The sequence below is a fragment of the Osmia lignaria genome, chromosome 9 (genome assembly GCF_051020975.1).
Source record: "Osmia lignaria lignaria isolate PbOS001 chromosome 9, iyOsmLign1, whole genome shotgun sequence".
In the NCBI taxonomy this organism is placed as follows: Eukaryota; Metazoa; Arthropoda; class Insecta; order Hymenoptera; family Megachilidae; genus Osmia; species Osmia lignaria.
The window spans coordinates 5196966-5217988 of record NC_135040.1 but is presented as its reverse complement, the minus strand read 5'-3'; the positions used below and the strand labels follow the sequence as shown (position 1 = coordinate 5217988).

General features: G+C 32.2%; 6 protein-coding genes across 10 annotated transcripts; 4 read left to right on the top strand and 2 right to left on the bottom strand.

Annotated features, from left to right (window-relative positions):
* Positions 1-317: 317 nt before the first annotated feature.
* On the top strand, positions 318-1576 carry LOC117607837 (uncharacterized). The gene is made up of 3 exons (XM_034332007.2): positions 318-447; positions 1188-1322; positions 1433-1576. The coding sequence occupies exons 1-3, from the start codon at positions 427-429 to the stop codon at positions 1574-1576; spliced, it is 300 nt and encodes a 99-aa protein (XP_034187898.1). The 5' UTR covers positions 318-426.
* Positions 1465-11157, bottom strand: SPoCk (secretory pathway calcium atpase). 2 transcript variants are annotated; one of them, XM_034331910.2, is made up of 17 exons: positions 10816-11157; positions 9510-9663; positions 7722-7922; positions 7554-7643; positions 7381-7478; positions 6819-7077; positions 6413-6749; positions 5951-6339; positions 5702-5858; positions 5462-5632; positions 5067-5382; positions 4801-4986; positions 4581-4728; positions 4410-4508; positions 4196-4337; positions 4034-4126; positions 1465-1603 (listed from the first exon to the last, which is right to left on the bottom strand). In XM_034331910.2, exons 2-17 carry the CDS (start codon positions 9609-9611, stop codon positions 1596-1598), a joined length of 2796 nt encoding a protein of 931 aa, XP_034187801.1. In that variant the 5' UTR covers positions 9612-9663; positions 10816-11157; the 3' UTR covers positions 1465-1595. The 2 variants fall into 2 exon arrangements, with proteins under 2 accessions (XP_034187801.1, XP_034187793.1); XM_034331902.2 differs by lacking the exon at positions 1465-1603 and having other exon boundaries at positions 3456-4126; positions 10816-11152.
* Positions 1875-3517, top strand: LOC117607843 (uncharacterized). Its single transcript, XM_034332022.2, has 3 exons — positions 1875-2271; positions 2578-2690; positions 2928-3517. Exons 1-3 carry the CDS (start codon positions 2254-2256, stop codon positions 3043-3045), a joined length of 249 nt encoding a protein of 82 aa, XP_034187913.2. The 5' UTR covers positions 1875-2253; the 3' UTR covers positions 3046-3517.
* A 401-nt stretch (positions 11158-11558) lies between the features above and the next one.
* Asciz (ASCIZ zinc finger protein) lies at positions 11559-13635 on the top strand. Its single transcript, XM_034331942.2, has 3 exons — positions 11559-11940; positions 12014-12225; positions 12310-13635. Exons 1-3 carry the CDS (start codon positions 11659-11661, stop codon positions 13466-13468), a joined length of 1653 nt encoding a protein of 550 aa, XP_034187833.2. The 5' UTR covers positions 11559-11658; the 3' UTR covers positions 13469-13635.
* A 713-nt stretch (positions 13636-14348) lies between these two features.
* On the bottom strand, positions 14349-16850 carry l(3)04053 (lethal (3) 04053). Of its 3 annotated transcripts, none has more exons than XM_034331955.2 (8): positions 16607-16847; positions 16028-16528; positions 15756-15958; positions 15564-15637; positions 15384-15495; positions 15252-15314; positions 15014-15171; positions 14349-14946 (listed from the first exon to the last, which is right to left on the bottom strand). In XM_034331955.2, the coding sequence occupies exons 1-8, from the start codon at positions 16797-16799 to the stop codon at positions 14814-14816; spliced, it is 1437 nt and encodes a 478-aa protein (XP_034187846.1). In that variant the 5' UTR covers positions 16800-16847; the 3' UTR covers positions 14349-14813. The 3 variants fall into 3 exon arrangements, with proteins under 3 accessions (XP_034187846.1, XP_034187857.1, XP_034187838.1); XM_034331966.2 differs by having other exon boundaries at positions 16031-16528; XM_034331947.2 differs by having other exon boundaries at positions 15756-16528; positions 16607-16850.
* Alg9 (alpha-1,2-mannosyltransferase Alg9) lies at positions 16846-20077 on the top strand. 2 transcript variants are annotated; one of them, XM_034331919.2, is made up of 12 exons: positions 16846-16979; positions 17259-17397; positions 17531-17736; positions 17810-17923; positions 17991-18101; positions 18179-18461; positions 18532-18648; positions 18728-18941; positions 18999-19140; positions 19212-19341; positions 19434-19564; positions 19634-20077. In XM_034331919.2, the coding sequence occupies exons 1-12, from the start codon at positions 16900-16902 to the stop codon at positions 19770-19772; spliced, it is 1806 nt and encodes a 601-aa protein (XP_034187810.1). In that variant the 5' UTR covers positions 16846-16899; the 3' UTR covers positions 19773-20077. The 2 variants fall into 2 exon arrangements, with proteins under 2 accessions (XP_034187810.1, XP_034187819.1); XM_034331928.2 differs by lacking the exon at positions 16846-16979 and adding an exon at positions 17014-17183.
* Positions 20078-21023: the final 946 nt, after the last annotated feature.

Here is a 21023-nt window from a genome sequence, read left to right as displayed (position 1 = left end):
TTACCGCAAAAACGAATGCTAACGCGTGGCTAACGCGCATTTTCGTTTGATGCTCCAGGTAGGAACAGGTGAAAAGCAATACCCCATTGTTCATCGTGTTCACTCACCTTTATGTCCTCCGGTTGGGTGACGATTTCGTGCACGGAATACATCCTGATCGATTGCAAATTATCATTCATCGAGGAACAACAGGCAGCATAGTTTTTTCAAACGATTCGCGCCTCTCGTTACCCGATCTCGGTCTTTTTTACTTTCACTGACGGAGTTACGACAGAGCAACGATATGCAAGCTGATTTCTTTCTTACATACACGGTATGCGAGTCTTTGGAAGCGACGGACACCAGTTAGTTGATATTCCGCGTTCGTCCAACGTTCATCTACGTTTCGTACCCGTCATCGTTCCACGTGCCGTTTCCAGTTAGAACATGAATTTCCCTCGCAATTTGGTACTTAGAACTATGAATATTGCTTCGCGTTTTCTTGCAAGAATTTCCGAGACTGTAGTCCAGGCATGGTCAACTGTTTTTCACGGCCGGACGAAATATTAAAATTGAAAAATGTTAAGCAAAACAAAATTTTATTATGAAATTTGTTTACGAATAATTGTAAGTAAATCAATACAACAAAATCAAGTCCACAGACGTCTCGGAAAATAAAATCGTTGGAATATCTACGCGCCTACATTAATATACAATACTTTTAAAAACAAAAATAAAATAACAATACAGACGAGTATAAAAGTTTTAATTCTTTAAAACGGAATCTTTTTTAAAAAATATAGAAGTATCGAGAATTCATTCGATTAATTACTAGAAATGCTAATATTGAAAAATTGTTCGTGGGCCACATAAATTCATTACACGGGCCGGATGTTGGCCATGCCTGCTGTAGTCGGTGATATTTATGAGGGATACGGATGCAAAACTCACATTTTCTGGAAAAAATAAAGTACTTCATAAGGAACGAAATGAATAAATAATTGTATTAATGTACATTAACAAAGAAATCAATTATAACAGAACAGATAAATAATTGTACAAAAATAAAGATGAGTTTTGCATGCATATACTCGTACGTACAGTTTCTGAACTTATACAAAATAATTTTGTGTACAATTAAACTTTGCTATTTAATTCTATATCTAAAGTAAATTATAGTCATTGATCCCAGTGCTCTCTTATCGCAGGTATTTCTGACTTGTATCGTCTTGCTGTTTCACCCTGATATACTCCCTGTATCAGCCGCTGAACCCATTAGTGTATTTTCATTCATTCACGACCTGATTCAGTATAACGTAGCGGGGATACCGATCATCCATGAGGCAAGTACAACACTCTGAGAAACAAGAAAGTAAACGTTAAAAATAAACACGTTCGATAAAGTAGCAAAAGAGGTGTGATTACTTGCGATTCACCGGCGATCATTTCACAGCGGACAGAGTGGGATTTTGATCCGGAAGTCGGAAAACAGAGAAGAGTCAAATACGAGCAGGAAAACGGTCGTCATGGAGAGATTGCCATTGAGAAGATCGGCATGGGTATCGGGTACAAAGGACCATGGGGAACGCCTACGTGAATGCTGATCGGTGACAAAATCAATAAACTGTAAAAAGAAAAAATGTATATTAAAAAATTAATCGACTAAGTGGAAGGCTGTATTGCTGGCTAGTATTTGAAAAATAAAAATATGAAAACCAGAGTAGATGCGAATCTTATAATTAGAGGATCACTTTGTTGAAGAACAGGTGATCTTTTAATTATTTTGAATACACATTTTTACTGTCCTACAATTAAATGTCGAGAACTATGCGAAACTACATTCTTTCTTCGACCTTGAGGAATTTCGACGCTATTAGCCGACGAATTTCGAGGAACACACGAGCCATCTTCAAGGTTCCTATGCCCGTCGCGATACCATCAGGAGTGTATTTACGTGCAGAAACGCGCAAAGTACGGTATGTCCCGTTCGACTTTCACTTGATGGCATCGAAGAAAGAACGAGGTGGGGAAGCCGAAGAACGGTATCGGACTTCGGAATAAGCCAGGTAAAAGGTGGAACCAGAAAAACGAAAAGAGCCGATCGTACGGGCCGTAGTATCGTCTTCCATAGTGTTTTTTCAACAAAATATAATTTGAATTTGAACGTTCCAATAAAGAAAATCATAAGAACACTCTAATTCGGTGTTACGTAGAGTGTTAACTTTCAAAACTTTCTTCTGGCAAGCTGATAGCGTTTGAACCCGCCTAACAGCGATGGCACGACACGGTTTTGTAAGTAAATTGAATCAAAGTTGCTGGTAAACAATATATAAAAATAAAATAAAATTGATCGTATGTAGCAAGTTTGTGCGTTGAAGAGGATTTATTTAAAGAGCGGAAGATTCTTTGTAAAGTAAATCTCAAAATACTGTTTGACCCACTTACGGTGCACATGCCACATAAAATGATAATTTTTTCTTTCCTCCGGATTTTTTCATTCATTATATGAAAACGTTTATTGCGTAAAGCACACACGCATTCACGCACACATGAACGAGCTTTTGCATAGTTCTACATAGTTAATTGACCTACTTTCAGTGGACGACCATAATCCTAGCGACAATAATTGTCGCGTTTTTACTTGGATTAATTACGGAAAACGCAGCTACCATAGCACAACCAAAAGCGCCTAATTTTCAATATTTTGAAAGGTAAGGAGTTACACCTAAAAACGAAACGACAATTATTATAAGAAAAATATTAATGGAATTACAATACATAATTTCATGTGTTATATTGGAATACAAATGAGAAAACAATTATTTAAAGGAGTTTCAAAGATCACACAAATATATGTATATACTGTACAAATAATTACAGTAAAAATACACATCAACTATTTATAAAAAGAAAACAATTACAAAGATTTTTTACCTGATCATTTAAAGGCCTAAATACCGTTACCCATACTACGATGAAAATGGCAGAGGAAAGTTGCTCTACGGTTATGGAGGACCAGATCTATACCAATATAAAACTTACAGCGCACTCGAGGGAATCCATTAACAAGAGGACACTTGAATTACACTATACAATGAACCAATCGATGATCTTTCAATGAACTGCAATCGTTACTGCATAGGGTGATAGTTTGTTAAGTGATACTATAATATTATATACATATACACGAATTTGCTTCCGATTGCAAGAAATCTTTTTACTATTTGCAAATACGTAAATCATTTATCTTTCCTTGTTATCGGAAGCATATCGGGTTTCTTAATGAAATTAAGGAACATTACAAGATCGTTTATTTTCCCAATTATAATTACTTGTATTTTTTTTTAAATGCAATCGATTCGTGTACTTAATTACGTCGTAAACATATGTTTCTTTGTCACGGATTATGTTTTGTTATTATTTTATAACATCGCGCGACCCAAAAGGATACAGACAGTAGTAAAAATCAGTGAGAGATGTGTGTTATTTTTTTTTTCAAAAGACAAGTTGCTTTGTTAGTAAAATAGATTAGAAAAGATGTATTAGATAGAACAATATCATGGTTGATTTGATGCGAATATTACTATAAATACGATTGCGAATATTATCGTTAAAATTCCTCCATTCTCTACAAAAAATGTGTGGAATGTGCTTAGAGTAACTAGAATCTATGATGTGTTTCAATATCAATAGTCACCGTGAAGTCGAGAAACGGCTAAATTCTAACTCTAAAGTTCACCTATCATAACACGTCAGAGAGTCTGAAAATTTGTAAATGTTTAAAAACGCAGTCATTGTAAATCTTACGATTAATTAAACGCGTGGAGAGCACGAACGTGTTCGTTCTGCGACAAGTGCACATACAAGTTTTACAAATGTGCAAGCATAGTCGAGTGTTATAGCGAGATACTGTTGTTAAACAAACGAATGACTACTACCCGTACGATGTGTGTTGGGTTATTATTTTATTCCATATGATCCTTGTCCGCCTTATCTTCGGCAGACTGCAACTGTCATACAAAATCCATTTCTGATTTACTGTAATATTGTGTACCTGCTCGTCGCCTGTAAAGTTGTCTTTCTACGAACTTCTTTATCTCGCTAATTATAAATACACTTGACGTGAGCGCAACGAGGAACAGGATGTCTGTTAACAAATAAAAATAAATGTTTCGTTTAAGAATTTGACGAAATTTCTTACATTTAAAACACATACCCTTTGCCCAAAGAGCTTCTGTTTGGAAAACTCGTTGCAATGGCGGAAAGTAGATCACTAACATCTGCCCTATTACTGATAATGTTACAGCTACCAGGAACATTTTATTACTCCACAAACCAATAGTAAATATTGATTTTGTCTAAAATATTACATTTATTTTACGAACAATTGTACCATACTTCTATAACGTTAAAAAATTGTATTTTCTTACCTGTGATCTACAACTCAAAGCATTAAACATATCAAAGAAAACAAAACAGGTAAATGTCATGGTTGTGTCTCGTGCGGTATGTCTTCCATCAGTCGTCATCTAATTAAAAACGAAAAAAAATTGTAAATTTACGGAAATAAATATGTACTCGCAATAAAAAATACTTCGCACCTCTCTATTATAAACCCATAAAGTACCAAGAATGATAATAATAGCTGATAACAATACATTAACAATTAAATGTCGTGTTATCATTGGTTCTTTTGTGTTACGCGGTTTTTGTTTCAAAACGTCCTTATCAACTGGTTCAACTCCAAGACTAAAAATATTCATACGTATTAATATTACATCATAATAATGTTTTACATAATCCTTTCAATTTCTAAAATACCTTTGAGCAGGTGGACCATCCATAATAATGTTGATCCAAAGGATTTGCATTGCATTTAGAGGATTTGGTATTCCCATCAAGGTAGCAAGAGCAATTAGAGAAAGAGCAGCTATACTAGTACTTAATTGAAATCTTACAAAATTTCGTATATTATGAAAAATTCCTTTCCCTTCCTCGATGGCAGCTCTAAAAAATTATATCATTGAAGAGAAAAGGGATACAGAGAGTAAATAGAGATTATTAAACAAGAGAGATATAATATGTACATGATAGTTCCAAAGTCGTCGTCCACTAAAATCATGTCCGCCGCTTCTTTACAAACGTCGGTACCATTTTTACCCATAGCTATGCCAATATCTGCTTTCTTTAAAGCAACTCCATCGTTTACACCATCACCAGTCATGCCTACTATGTTTCCCTCTCTTTGCAATGCTTTTACGATACACAATTTATGCTTAGGCGTGACTCGATAAAATACACTAACGTTACTGATGCACTGTTCTAATTGGTGTTCAGACATCAAGTCGATCTCATCTCCAGAGATTAGTCGCGAATGAAGTACATCTAACCCAATCATACTCGCTAAAAGAAAAAAGCAAACGTGGTGCACTATTCTCGCAAAACTTTTACAAACCATGTAAGAAATTTATAAATACTGTACCTATCGCAGATGCAGTTTCTTTTGCATCACCCGTAACCATTTTAACTTTAACACCGCTATTTATCAGAGTTGTTATCGCTTCACGTACGTGCGGTCGCGGAGGATCGCATATACCCACAAGACCAACATATGCTAGATCTTGTAACGATGTGCCTCGTGCTAATCCAATTACTATAAATATATATAAATAATAAAGTATATATGTTATAATATTCTACAATTAACCGTACTATAAGGTACCTCTTAATCCTTGCTGCCCGATGTCATAAGCTTCGGCTAAAAATTCTTCGTCTTTCTTTTCACTCAGAGCACATACTTCACCATTAACATAATACTTGGTACATAGAGGTAAAATCTTTTCCACAGCACCTTTTATAAAATATACTTCTTGCCTATTCTGTAACATGCAAAATGAGAAAAATAAATTGAACATTAACTTTTGAGAAGGTAACATTAAAAAAAATTACATACATTAAAACGTTATTTTACCTCTCCGTATTTCGGTGCACATTTCACAGCCATCATCTTTTGCTCGGATGAGAATGGATATTCTTGTAATCGCATATACTTATCAGCGACTCCGTACATTCCATATTTCAACGTTAATGCCAGCAATGCACCTTCCGTTGGTTGACCAAGCAGAATATCGCCCTGTATTATAGCGTTATTGCAAACACATGCAACTTCCAGCATGTTACTGATAGCGGTACGGGCAAGGTCGAAATTGTCGCATTTTCGAATTCGTACTTCACCCTTATCGTTGTAACCAGCACCAGTAATATCAGCTATATATCCGTCAGACGTTACCAGGATAGTCGCGGTCATCTCATTCTTCGTAATAGTACCAGTTTTATCAGAACATATTACATTCACGCAACCTACGCATTAATAACATATTTATACATCTGGATCAGATAAATGTTATGCAAGTATGTCCATGTGTTCGCTTACCAAGTGTTTCAACTGTTGGTAATTTCTTCACAATGACTTTTCTTTTAGCCATTCTCATAACACCCAATGCTAATGTTACAGTTACAACAATAGGTAAACCTTCTGGTATAGCTGCTACTGCCAAACTTACACCGATGGTAAACATTTCAAGTATCGCTTTCCCTTGGATCCAGCCAAGAAGCATAATAATCCCGATAATACAAAATGAATATAAGGATAACTGAGTACCCAAAATATCCATACTTCTTTGAAGTGGCGTCTTGGGAGCTTCTTCAGCTTGCATCATTGAGAAAACTTCACCAAATTCACTCTTCTCTCCGGTATTCACTACTACACCCTACAAAATGCTTTCTTTTAGTATTCGTAAATTACGGATACGTTTTATACTTTCAAAAATTTAACTAACTTTTCCATTTCCGCAACGCACTAATGTACCCATAAATGCAATATTTCGTTTTGTTGTCAATCCATTAGTTTTAAGTAATGGGGCTGTTGATTTCTGTGCTGGTTCTGTTTCTCCAGTAAAACTGCTCTCATCAATTGCTAAATCTATTGCTTCAAATATCCTGATATCTGCAGGAACTCTATCTCCAATATTTAAATAAACTATATCGCCAGGAACTAAATTGCGAGCGAGAAATGTTTCTAAACGACCCTCTCGTAAGCTGTAAACAAAAACATTAAAAAATCATAGCATTATAAATTTTAATTTTTGGACATTCCCGTTTGTTGTAACAATAAATGGGTCTAACTTTCATCCTCAACCTATATCTTTGGTAAGTGAATGTTATGGAAAGTAAGTTTCATCTTACTGATCTACTGATTGGAATTGGATACTATATCTTCTTTTCTAACAAGGCAAATGAATGCTCCATATAAAGGATTAATATCTTCCAAGGACCATAATTCTAAAGGAAATGTTAATTCATAAAACATCTGATTAATAATAAACTTAAACTTATATTTACCAGTGACAAGCTGGTGGCACCAATTTATTTAATTCTTCTAAAGATTTTTCAGAGCGGTACTCCTGTACAAATGCAACTGTTACCACTATTATGATAGCCTGAAAGAAACATATTTCATCAAGCGAATCTGTTCATACATAATTGTTGAATCTAAACATGGCATTAACACCTACCACTGTAATACTGACAGCATCATCAAATTGTTTCATACAAACACTAACAAATGCAGAACCAAGTAATAGTAGAATTAAGGGATTCTTAAACTGAAAAAAGAAGAAGAATTATGAATATATATAACAATTATTATAATTGTGTAATGGATAGAACTGTACCAAATATACCTGTTCAAGATATTTCTTCCATGTTGGTTCTTCTTCTTTAACACAAAATTCATTATATCCTACTAATTGTCTTCGATGATCAGCTTCCTGCCACCAAAGTCCTGTTCTAACATCAACATGTAGCCTTGCTGCTACTTCTTCAGCACCAAGGCTGGCTGATTCGGCTGTTGTTAACCACATCTCTGGTGTTGGAGTTTTATCCTTCAATAATAAGAATTATTTATTTCAGAGTATTTTTTTTAAATTGTTTAATAATAATCATTATACATACATAAGGATTACATTTTAATTTGTATACATTACAAGTTTCTATTCATTTTCATTTAAAAACAAAAATTATTAACGCAATAATTTATTATAAATTTTTCATATTTTTATAACATATGTACATACGAAAATTGTTAATATTTAATTTTTCGTTTATTTATAATAAATTAAATATAAATTTGTATAATATCCTGGAAGTAAATCTATCAAGACATCCATTGTGCCAAATTAATCATCAATTTGTTCACATTTTGCAAAACAGGACAGTAATTAACTCCAAACTTAATGATTAGCTTCATAACATATGCATCGGATTTTCTGGTGACGTTACAACGTGTCAATATTACAAGAATGAATCAATGTTTATTAAGATAAAATATTTGTATAGCAAATATGAAAAAGATTTAGTATATCTTATGATTAACAATTATGTTAAGTGTATCTTGTAATTAACATGAAGATGTTAATAGGTATAAGTGCATCATAAATTCTAACCTTCAAGAAATTCACAGAACACCAATATTGAAATGCATATATAAATTTTGAATGAATTTTTTTAATCTCTAAAACATGTTGTTACGATATTATACATTTATGTGGATTAAAAGAAATCGGAAATGTGGTTGATACCCGTCTCATTACGTACTGAGTATCCAATAAACACGTAAGAAGTATTTATCATTCAAAGTCTTTACTCAGGTGTTTTATTTATGATACAAATATAAATATAACGTGATTAAGTGATAACTTACTGTCGGATATTATATACGATTTTAATTTTATGTTATTACATTTGGAACCATTGAAGTAAAGACTGGAACAATGTTCCAGTACTTTCGACTATACGAACTTATTTCTGGATCGTGAAACAAGGATTGATTTTACCCGAGACTTAACATTTGGATTTATGATAAAACCTATTATCAGATCATAGATGTAAATCTAAAATCGTTTTTCCTAAAATGTATAAGCTCGCATTAAATCTATCATATCAAATTATCCACGTTTACCGCTTACGCTTCGAAGTAGCCGCGCGCTACCTAAGTCTACCTCTTATCAGTAGTTAATTATTAATTCCCGGAAGTAAATTAATGGTCAATTATTAGTAACGTGTTTGATAATCGTGTCTAATATGTACTGACAGAATTTATGGGGTGTTTTAAATTCTTTTTTCAGCAATTATGAAAGTCATAGATTAGTAATACAAGGAATAAGATTTATTTAACGTATAAAATCTACAGGTAACAATGGAGAGCCTGGCAGGTGCTGTTGGCAGGGTAAGTATTCGATCGATACCGAAACATTTGAAGACACTACAGTTGCAAAATGAACCTTTCAAACATGTTCCAGATTTCAATTTACATATTTTGCGTAAACTATACATTTAATCTAATCTATTAATTTAATGTAAGCATACATTTAATAGGAATGTAATTTTATTACCCTAAAAAGTAAAAAAATGAAGGGACGCGATAATAACAACTTTCTGGTTAGTAGCGTAACGTTTAAAATTATTTTTACCTCTTTTAACGTTGCATCTTCGCTACATTCTTTGTTGGCGGCGTTGTCGAGTTCATTTTCGTCGAAAAGTTGTTCGTATTTTTTATTCGCCGTGTCTTTCATTTCTTCGAAGTGACGTCGTTCTCTTCTCTATCACTTTCCTGTTAACCGACAACTAATGCCACAACACAATATTTATTTTCTTTATTTTAAAATCAAATTACCACGACGACATTTTTGCTTAATTATTAGATACTGAAATACAGAGCTCATGGTTCAAATGAAATCCTACTAAACCACGACAATACTACATTCTATTGAGTTTAGCTACGTGTAACTCTGTTGTGTGTGTGTGTGTTGGTTAAGTGTACTGCTAATTTCCAGTCACGCGAAGGTCGAATGAAAAGTTTTTTAATGATCCTTGACAATCAAGCATTTCCGAATAAAATATAAAAGAATGGTTCTCTATGTTTCACTGGAGTATTTTAGTTGGCACGTTTGCAAGATAAATTCAAAGATTTCAACATTTCGTTGTGGAACGATTTAAGGCAGTCTCAACAGTATTACATTGATTCCTTTGAATCACATTACAGTAGTAACAGTTGCGATAACTATAAATATTTTAAAATAAGTAATCAATATTGAATGAAAATTATTTGATTATTTAATAAACCAATAATAAGATTCAAACAAATCACTCGCTTATGTAATTTATATATACAATTCTTATCGATTCGAGGTAAATCTTTCGTAAGCTTTATTATAATATAATCAAGTTGTTTGGTTCGGTGTGTAGTGTGCGCGTACAATTCGTAATCAAACAGGCATGTAGACTGAGTTCACCAGAGTCCATAACTGCGACGCGCAGGTTGGAAGATGGTGGTGGAACTTAGCGAGCCTCGAACTCCCACTCCGCTAGTCACTTAAACCGCGAGTTTAATATACAGGGTGAAACAATAGCACGGTTGAATAGGAAGAATACAGAATGATACACGTGAGTAAAAAACCGTGCTACCCGTTATACGCTTCAAATAATGCACCTTCGCGTAGATGTCATAGACAAATGGTAGAGGCACCGCGTGGATGCGCCTCAGCGACGCTGTGCGCATGCGTATGGGAGTGAGAGTATCGCCAATCAGGGCGAAAATGCGCACGAAGATGCGCAAACTGGTCTTTTCGGAGTTATGGACTCTGGTGAACTGCAATGTATACTACATACTACACGGCACTCGTAACAAATCAATAGCGACGTTTTGTCAGTAAATGTATACGAACTCATAGAAATTTTTACGTATAAAAAAATAACTGTATATAAATATTCTCCTACCCTTAAGGATTGTGTAACCTTGCTACTATCCGAGGCGGGTTGAAGGATTGTACTCTGATGTGCTACCACGTAAAACACGCGATAAATTATTCACTGAGCGGAATTTGTGTATGGTTTAATGGGGGTTGAAACTGCGTTTCGAAGGAGTTAAGTAACTTTATCTTATACAAAATATGGATATACTTGTACAAAAACGTTAGAAACACGATGTACGATTCATGTATAATCAGTATAACTGACAAGGTAGAACGAAGTAGCGAACAACGCCGCTTGAACTGTACTGGTTGTACTGATCTGGGGATGCGACTTATATATAGAAGAGATTTGCACGTGTGTTATACATGTGTGTATGCGTATATGCCGATTTATTTGTGTGAGAAGTAGAGCAGAGTGTGTCGATTCAGCGTACGACGACCTTAAAACTACTGCATTTCCAAATTCGCGCATAACTTGTCTTCTTGATAATTTAGAATGTATTATATTTAAGATTTTAAATTGAAATGTTCGATATTAAAGATCAAACTATTGCACTACTTTAGCTTTTATTAACAATTTAAAAATATATTAATTGATATTGATAGAGAAATGTATTAAGATAATGTTATGTTACCTCTTACTAAATTCTTAGATTTATATTGTTGTACAATTTCATTGATTATTTTTTATATCAAAATAAAAGGAAATTAAATAAGAAAATTTGAATTTTACATCCCGATCGCGATAATTTTTTAATTGTTGGAAGCAACACAGTGGCGCTGTGTGCATTTGTTTGGATCGATTGGATCAATTTATATGAGCGGTAATTTGTATACATTTTCAAGTGCTGTGCACTGGTAACCTCAAATGGAAAAACTGAAACCGGTAAAAAATGTCTCGAAAGGTGTTAAAATTATTTGCCCTTCGCCGGAAGAACTTAGCGTGATAACAAATAATATTAAATGCGAAAAATGTGGACTCGTATTTAAAAATGAGCCACGATATCGTTTACACGATCTTAAAGTTCATCAACGTAAGAATTTAGACAAAACAATAAAAGAAAATGTTCAGTATCATTGTCCTGTGGAGTCTTGTATTTATGCTCCAAAAGCCGAAAGGCATTTTAATAGTATGAAGTATCTTAAACAGGTTAGTTCTATGTCATAAGAGTGCATTAAAAAATTTATTTCTGACAAAATTTAATATTCATATATATATTTAGCATTATCTTAAAGTACATGCCAAAAAGACACATGCATGTAATCTTTGTGATAAAAGTTTTTCTACTGAAGCAGCTAAAGAAGGTCATATGAGAGTATGTGGAATTGAATTTACATGTTCATGTTCAAAAACTTACACTTCTTATGAGGCATTACTTACACATGCAAAAAGATCATTACATACTGTAAATAATAAGTATAAAAATTCTTTGAGGTAAGACAAGTATCTGAATGTTTTAAAATTACATTTGATTGTTAATTATTATTGGTTTAAATTATAATTTGAATATCTTTTCAGACGTGCAAGTTCAAAAACCATAAGATTGATTTTACCAACTAGTCAAACAGAAATAAATAAATTAATTACAATTTTACCAATAAATCAGAATGAGAATAAAATATCTAATCACAGTAATGGTACCACCCAGAAACTTACTTCAGATATAGGTGTACAAACAGATGAGCATAGAAGGAATAAAAGAATATTAAGTCCATCAAAACACACTAATAATAGTCACTGTCATAATGAAAAACGTGAAATATCTAAACAGACTCAAACAAACATATCTCAAAAGATTAGACAAAATGTAATGTCTATGGAAACACAGACTACAGCAGCTCCACAGACATTTAAAAATACATTAAGAATACAAAAACATAGGAAAAATTCTGTATCACAAAATTCTGATTATACATTGTTGAAGGAAGACCTTAATCTTGGCAATTTTACACCTTCAAATTTATTTCCTAGCAGCCCACTACCGCTTCGTCATGATGATGGATTACAAGACTTTTGGGAAGATAAAAATACATCGGGTACTCAGACAATACCGGAAAAAGATATGTTTGAAGTTCTCAATGATAATGTTACTCAAACAGAATTCGAAACATTTTATGACCATAGTACAAATCCACTGATACAATGCGTTCCAAAAAGTACAGTTGCACTGATGACTTTACCTTATGTTGAGGAAACATCCTCAGTTGGTGGAGGATATTCTTTTGTGTCCTCAAATAGCATATCACGGTCAGATCCCATGCTTACAGACAAAACTTTTAATGACAGATTTAGTAGTATAGAGACTCAGACTGAACAAGCTTATTCACAATCGTTCTTTGATTCGGATACCTTAACTAGATCATTTACATTAAGTTCTACCATTGAAACACAAACCACAAACAATCTTGACAACATGGAACTACTGTACAGTAATACATGCACTCAAACTTGTAATGAAATACTACCATCTGATTTGGGATTATCAAATATTCAAACACAAACAGCGTGGACTCAGCTCGAGGATACCACTGTATCCACCGAAACGCAAACAAAATCACTGATATGCGAAACGGGTTGTAATATACCGATAAGTGCTTGTCGCTCCTGGTTAAGTACCCAAATTAGTCATACTGAAACACAAACTGATTTACTGAGTATTTTTGAAGGTCTTCAGTAATAAAATATTTAATTCGTTAAAAAAAAAAAATACCTTTAAATATAAAGTCAAAATAACTTGCATTTAATAGATTTAAGATTAATTTCTCTCTACTGTTATTTAATACTTTGATATTTTTTATATTTTATTACGAACTAATTACTTTTAAGTTCCTGTATATGTGCAATTTGTTAAGTAAGTAATGTATGCATTGATTGAAAATTGCATTTTCTTAAAGATTATATTAAGGTTTAAATATTGTTTATGTGTATTAATAGAATAAAAAAATACACGTTATAGATAGTATGGTTCTATTATACGTAACTTATTACCAAATCCATTAATTATAAACCAGCACAATGAAACATGTTACTTACTTTGAATTTATATTTTAAAAAGGAAATAATACTAAAAGTTTTCGATAAACTTTAGTAAGAGTATCTTTTAACTTAAAAATAATTTTTTCAAATGATTTCGTTCCTAATATAAATTAATAGAGTTAAAGGTTTTATAAACATAGATTTTTGTGTAACAAAACTAAATGTAGATACGAAATATAATATCACTATTATGGTGTATATTGAAAACCATTCTTCATTGAAGGTATCCACAAACTTGAAAATGTTTTCACAATGTATATTATGAAGATATAAAATACTTTATTATAGTATTAGAATATGGGTTTTAGAAATTTTCAATGCAATTTATGGTTTAATACATGTAAATAGCCGTGTAACCTTTAAATTTAAATATTTGAAGTCGTTCGTGTCTCACATACGAAGGCAACTTTTTAAGAACTTGATCTTTTGTATACATGTATTGTTACTACACTATTTAGAAAAACACATCTGTTCCTCGATTTGTATAATTACAACCTTGTTTAAGAGGACTATGTATCCCCTTAAATAGAAAAATACATAGAAGATCTGGTCTGCTTCAAATCTAATTGTTTAGCTGAAAGTTTAAACATTTACAAAGAAATGAAATATGTAATCTGAAACTGTACACGTAACATTGTCATTATAACTATTAAAATATTGTTTGTTAACAACTGTGTTGGAATCATAACTTAAATCCCACCCAGTGCTTTACTTTATGGCTTTATAGCAAACGATTTCTCGAGTGTAAATATAGGAGTTAAAATCCTTAGTTCTTTTTTTGTTTGGAACCAGTTTAGGCTACTATCTTACTCACACTTGTTACCGGAAGTTAAAATTATATTCAGAATGGTTTATAGATTTAATCATCTCTAAAATGTGCTTAACATAAACGCGCGAGTTCCAGGAACTTATTAGCACAGGCTGGGAGATACACCATGGAAATTAAATAAGGATAATATACAGAAAGAAGGATACATAAAAATGTATTAAAGTGCAGGACCAGCAGCATTATCTTCGTCAAAATCCGGTAAAAAATCTTTGGTCCGGTCTTCTATCCTATCTACATTCTCAAGTGCAGAAGCTAGTACTCTTAAATTGTCCACTCCGGACATCAATTGCCTGCAAGAATATCGTTACATCATTTAATTTTTTAATACTTAAACTTAATTGATATGTACGTATTTACCTTAATGATACTTCTGCTGATGAAGCAGCACTTCTCAAGTCACTAGCTAGTCTTTTTACTGTTCGATCAACATTTGAAGAACCACATTCGTTTCTATTTCCCGCTGTAAGTCCAGCTTTTAATTCCGTATTTTCTAATCGTAGCAATGATAGTTCTGTCTAAATTAAGATCATCTTTTTTTAGCATTTACCAATTAAGTATATCGTAAAATATTTAGAAAGATAAAATATACACCGACCGTTAACGACTTGATTTCCTTTTTTAATGATGAAACAGTACTTTCAGCATTCACCGCTCTTCTCTATAGAACGAAATTAAAATTATGAAGAATAATCGAATATATGAGACGCAAATACATTTTTGTACATACTGTACTACGTTTCAAATTATCCTCCACTTGTTCCATGGCTTTCTCAAGATGAACTGTTTCCTCATGTTCCACTGTTCTCCTAGATGTCAATTCCGATTCTAATAATTGGATTCTATAATAAACATAATACACCTGAATTAGGGATACACTCCAATGTATGATCAGTATTCCTACAATTACCTTTCTGATTTTTCACTGATTTGTTTTTGAGCTAGTTCTAACTCATAACGTAATCTTTCATTTTCTAATAGTAACTGGAAAATATATACATTATAGTGATGAAAACAATGGAAATGTTGAAAATTTAAACTTGCAAAATTTTTTAAATGTTCTTCATAGCTTGGTAAAGTCAATACTTTAATCATTATTTACCCTCCTTTCTGTTGGCTCTACACTATTTGGAATAGATCCAGACTCTCCTGACAATGTTGTCCTATTATGAATAGGGCCATCATTTAAAAAATCTGGTAAAGATTTTGGAATATTTGCTTCATTTGTTCCAGAACAGTCTCTCGAAGTAATATTTGAACCAGGATGAGACTCAGATACAGGTATAGGTAAATCTAATGGAAACCCTAAATGATGATCAAGTATAAGTATAAAATTGATTGTAGTTGAAATAATGTAATAAGACATTCTACAACTACCTGACGATTCTGGATGTTCAATAGAGTCTACACTAGATTTAACAAAGGCAGGTAAATTTAAATGAGCAGAACTTATATTTGGTACTGATTGATTCCTATTAGATAACCCTTTATCTATGCTTCCAGTTAAATCAAATGGAAGGTCACATGAAGCACTGGACTCACTTTTCTTTGACTCATTTCTAAGTCTATTTTGCCTTTGCTCTACGCTGTTTAATGCAAAATCAGGAAGATTATCAACATCTGAAATAGTCTGTTGCTTTTGTTCCTGATTCAAATAATATTGTTCTATGACCAAATGATCTTGTACAAAATCGGGTAATTCAGTTGGATTACGAGGATAAACTGTAGAATCTTTTTCTAAATTAAATGGACTTGGTGTTGGAGAAGAATAAATCTTTGGACGTGCCCCAACATTGTGATAATTCGATCGTGAACCATTTTTTAAAAAATGTTTAAAACTAAAAGGATTCTCTTCGCTTCGTGATGCGTCTTGTCCTACGAGAAATAAAAAATAAGATATACGAAATCGATTGATAGCTGAATTTTAATGACAAGTAATAGGTTATTTCTAACCTGCTTGAGATCCCCTCTCGGTACGATTTTTAACAAATTGCTCTTTTGACATGTTTCTACAACCTCGACATCCTGTCGTTATCTCTTCTTCGGAAGATGAAGATGACGGAAACATGACTTCTCCGACATGACGCCTTACGTTTCTTGATACAGGTCGAGACAATTCATTACTTTTTTTACGATTCGCCATCATCTATGCAGAAGATCAACCTTACCGACAACCATATCATTTGTGTTGCAGTCAAAACTAGGTACAGTGTGCCATAGATAAGTTTAAAGGTCTGAGAAAAACCATGGCGCCGAATCAACGTCAACGTCAGCTTTTTATTTCAAAGAAAGAATTAAAAAAGTTAAATGGCAGAAGATTTTCAAAGTAAAGATAATATCTTTTCTTTTCTTTGATAGATAGTAACCGGGAAAAAGTCGTTTTCAAATCATGTTCAATGAACATAAACATATTGTATATCGGTTAACCTTCTGAAACAAGTTGCATTAATAAGAAACTTTATGAAACCTTAAGTGATTTTGTTTCTTAACTTAATGTATAACTAGTAGATTCTGTTTTGAATAATCCAAAGTAATAATTAGAAAACAAACATGAAATGAGGTAGTAAGTATAAATCAAAAAGAAAATTAAGCTTATATGTTTCAGACCAGAAGAATCCTCTGGTACTGGTCTTATTTATCCTGGTGTGGATACAGCATTTAAATTACTTTTATCAGCTAGATTTTGTTCAGCTATATGGAGTCACATAACAGATTGTGATGAGACTTATAATTATTGGGAACCTGTAAGGAATAATTCTTAGTTTCCTATGATTTTTAATGATTTATATAAGTTTATATGTTTGTACTATATTGTTTTGTTTTAATAAATGAGAATTTTATTTTCTAAGAATACTGCATTTTATCATTACATTTTAGAGTCATTATTTACTTTATGGTACTGGCCAACAAACATGGGAATACAGTCCACAATATGCATTAAGATCATATACATATTTGTTAATTCATATGGTACCAGCAAAACTCTATCATTATTTGTTAGAGCCTAATCCTGTTCTAGTCTTCTATTTTGTAAGGTGCTTATTATCTGTGGGTTGTGCATTATCTGAAGTATACTTTTATAAGTATGTATCTTCAATAGTCTTATATAGACAGCATGTGTTAATAATAAAGAACTGATCAAATTTTCTTTTTTAGAAATGTATGCAGAGAATTTGGAATTCATATAGGAAGATTAACATTAGTATTCCTTATACTAAGTTCTGGCATGTATATTGCTAGTGCTGCATTTTTGCCATCTTCTTTTTCAATGTATGTTTATAAAATATTCATATGAATAATGAAAATAATGGTTATTTATAATGTGTCTTCTGTATAGGTATTTAAGTACTGTAGCTACAGCAGCTTGGTATGCCCGTCAGTATGAATTAGCCATTTTTGCTACTGCTATATCTGCTTTGTTAGGATGGCCATTTGCTGCACTACTTGGGTATCATTTATATCTATAATTACAATTATTTCAAAAATTCAAATTTAGTAATAATGTGAACTTTAATGTATTTACAGAATACCAATTGCAGTAGAAATGTTAGTACAGAAACAAGAATGGGGTCAATTCATAAAGTGGGTAATCATATCTGGTGTAGTAGTTTTAGTACCAGTAGTATGGATTGATTCAATGTATTATGGCAAACTAGTAATAGCACCATTAAATATTATAACATACAATGTGTTTACTAATCATGGACCAAATATTTATGGAACTGAACCGTTTAGTTACTATATCTATAATGGATTTCTGAACTTTAATTTTATTTTCCTGGGTGCACTTTGGGCTCCAATTGGATTGGTAATATTCTATAAATTTACAAGTTTTAAAAGATCGAAATTGTTAGCACTTTAATAAATTTTATATGTAGTTTTTAGTATGGTTAATTGTACCAGCACGACCGAGAGACCGTCTTTGTTTGTCTTATTGGTACTCTTTGGCACCATTATATCTTTGGTTTCTAGTATTCTTTTTCCAGCCTCATAAGGTGAATAAAATAAAAATTATTTACAACGTTAAGAATAAATTAAAATATGTACGTATATATCTAAATATTTATATTACAGGAAGAACGATTTCTATTTCCGGTTTATCCAATGATTTGCTTAGCTGGGGCCATAGCTGTGGATGTTATTCAAAAATTGTATTTCTTTATCAGAACAAAACTTAGTCCCTTACATATTGCTTATCATTATTTACAATATACTGCTCATATTACATTTTTTGCTATCTTAATATGTGGTCTCCTTGGTATATCAAGATCATTGGCACTATATAAAGGTATGAAGTTTTATGTGTTCTTATTTTTACATTAATTGATTAAACATTTGAAATCAGGTTATTATGCACCAATGGAAGTAATGATTGATGCTAATAAATTTGGATTAGAGGGAGAAATACCTAAAGATATGTACATAAATTTCTGTGTTGGAAAGGAATGGCACAGATTTCCAGGTAGCTTCTTCTTCCCATCAAATAAGTAAGTTTTATTTCATCTTGGAACTTACATTTTACCTTTCTTTAAACATAACACAACGATATTATTTTTAGTTGGAAACTTCAATTTTTAAAATCGGAATTCAAGGGCCAGTTACCACAACCTTTCTTAGATCATGAAAATGCAACTAGTGTAATACAACCTTATTTCAATGATATGAACAGAGAGGAACCAACGCGCTATGTAAGTTACAGTTCAAAGTCTATTGTACTTGGTACTGCATACCACACAGAATGATTGAAATATGTTAATATTAAAATTCTTTATCGTTTCAGTTTAACGTGAATAAATGCCATTTTGTGTTAGATTTGGACATTGATACTGAAACAGAATTAGAACCAAATTATTCTCGATTAACCGATAATTTTACAGTAATCAAATCAGCCAAATTTTTAAATTCCGCAAAGTGAGTGTACTGCCCTTATAGAAATAATATATTGTATTACTTGTTTTGTATTTACTATTTATATTTCAGGTCTCATCAATTTTTTAGAGCATTCTATGTACCCTTTGTGTCACATAAATTTTGTACATACGGCTCGTATAATTTATTACAAAATATTAAACTCAAAACGATCCCTCTTTTATCAAAAGACAAACATACAAAATCTTAAATTGAAAGTACAGAACTTTTTATTTTAATGAACAGGGTTTTTGTCAGGGAAGTTTTTCAACTACCTTTCTGTACTTGATAATAAAAATGTAAGTGATGGTAAAAAGTAGTAATTAAAAAACACGATGACATTAAAGTAGTTATGTTTTCTTAATATATCACTGGAATCAAGTACAAGATTACAAATAATGTTCAGTTTCTTTAAATAAGAAATATTTAGTAGAAGCTTCTGTATATGATTAAATGATACTTATTTTAACATTAACAAATTTTTGTGTATATATATGTGTGGCTATAAATAGAATATGAAAATGTGAATATAATTTTAATTGTAAATGTACTATAAATTGTTGTAATATATAGTTTAGTTCACTTTTTTATTAAGTATTTTTGTAAATCTGTATTTAATTGTCACGATATATTATAATTAAATAAAGCAATACATGATGTTTTATACTTTTATATAGTTATATATATTATTCTCCTGTCATCAAGTAAATAGTTACAACTACTTGATTATTTATCAAGCAAATCATTTTGACAAGTGATAACATATGAACACCCTTTATCGGGTGTTAATTAAATTTGCTTATCTAGGCATGATTAAGCATTCTCCACCGGCCTGGATTAAAATTAAATTTTTAGCGCCACGTGTACGAAACGGCGCTTTTATCAGTTGAATGCAATGACTATAAATCTATAAAGATTGCACATGCCTTTAATCACGAGCGATCTTAAATTTGTGCCACGAGAACGAATGCCATCTGTTCTATCTTATCGTCAGTATAATTTTCAATTTTACTTATTTCTTAACTGAAACTTGTTGTTTTTATAATTTTTACGTGTGAATATCCTGCAAATTTGTATTAATAATTTATCTACGGTATTGAGAAGTAATTATTGTGTTTTAATATAAATTTGATTTTTATAATTTATTAAAGATCAAACAGTTATTAAATGTTATACATACTGTAATAAAAGTTACAACTTCTACAGTTTATTCAGCGACGTTTAAGGTTTAAAAAAGTTATCAAGACTAAGAAACTGAATACAGGATTTTTAAACAATAGTATCAAAGGGAATCAAAATTGTCATCTATGCATGCCCCTGTGGAATGTGGTAAAATAGACACAAATGTCGTACTGGTTGCGCGCTGTACAGGCGCACCCAACTTCAACTAGGGGTCCCTGAAACCCCGAAAATTGAAACCCCTCGATAACAACGGTATGTCCCGTTCTTTATGTCTGCTGAA

What these genes read in the sequence shown, in the direction of transcription:
- Asciz (XM_034331942.2), top strand. Translation starts at nt 11,659, where the DNA reads ATGGAAAAACTGAAACCGGTAAAAAATGTCTCGAAAGGTGTTAAAATT. An exon ending in GTATGAAGTATCTTAAACAG is followed by an intron (nt 11,941 to 12,013) that starts GTTAGTTCTATG and finishes ATATATATTTAG; the next exon opens with CATTATCTTAAAGTACATGC. An exon ending in AAGTATAAAAATTCTTTGAG is followed by an intron (nt 12,226 to 12,309) that starts GTAAGACAAGTA and finishes ATATCTTTTCAG; the next exon opens with ACGTGCAAGTTCAAAAACCA.
- LOC117607837 (XM_034332007.2), top strand. Translation starts at nt 427, where the DNA reads ATGAATTTCCCTCGCAATTTG. An exon ending in TGAATTTCCCTCGCAATTTG is followed by an intron (nt 448 to 1,187) that starts GTACTTAGAACT and finishes CTCTTATCGCAG; the next exon opens with GTATTTCTGACTTGTATCGT. An exon ending in GGATACCGATCATCCATGAG is followed by an intron (nt 1,323 to 1,432) that starts GCAAGTACAACA and finishes ATCATTTCACAG; the next exon opens with CGGACAGAGTGGGATTTTGA.
- SPoCk (XM_034331902.2), bottom strand. Translation starts at nt 9,611, where the DNA reads ATGAAAGACACGGCGAATAAAAAATACGAACAACTTTTCGACGAAAAT. An exon ending in TGCGTTGCGGAAATGGAAAA is followed by an intron (nt 6,750 to 6,818) that starts GTTAGTTAAATT and finishes AGCATTTTGTAG; the next exon opens with GGTGTAGTAGTGAATACCGG. An exon ending in TATGGGTTTATAATAGAGAG is followed by an intron (nt 4,509 to 4,580) that starts GTGCGAAGTATT and finishes GTTTTTAATTAG; the next exon opens with ATGACGACTGATGGAAGACA.
- Alg9 (XM_034331919.2), top strand. Translation starts at nt 16,900, where the DNA reads ATGGCGCCGAATCAACGTCAACGTCAGCTTTTTATTTCAAAGAAAGAA. An exon ending in TCTTTTTCCAGCCTCATAAG is followed by an intron (nt 18,649 to 18,727) that starts GTGAATAAAATA and finishes TTTATATTACAG; the next exon opens with GAAGAACGATTTCTATTTCC. An exon ending in AAATTTTTAAATTCCGCAAA is followed by an intron (nt 19,565 to 19,633) that starts GTGAGTGTACTG and finishes TTTATATTTCAG; the next exon opens with GTCTCATCAATTTTTTAGAG.
- LOC117607843 (XM_034332022.2), top strand. An exon ending in AATTTTCAATATTTTGAAAG is followed by an intron (nt 2,691 to 2,927) that starts GTAAGGAGTTAC and finishes GATCATTTAAAG; the next exon opens with GCCTAAATACCGTTACCCAT.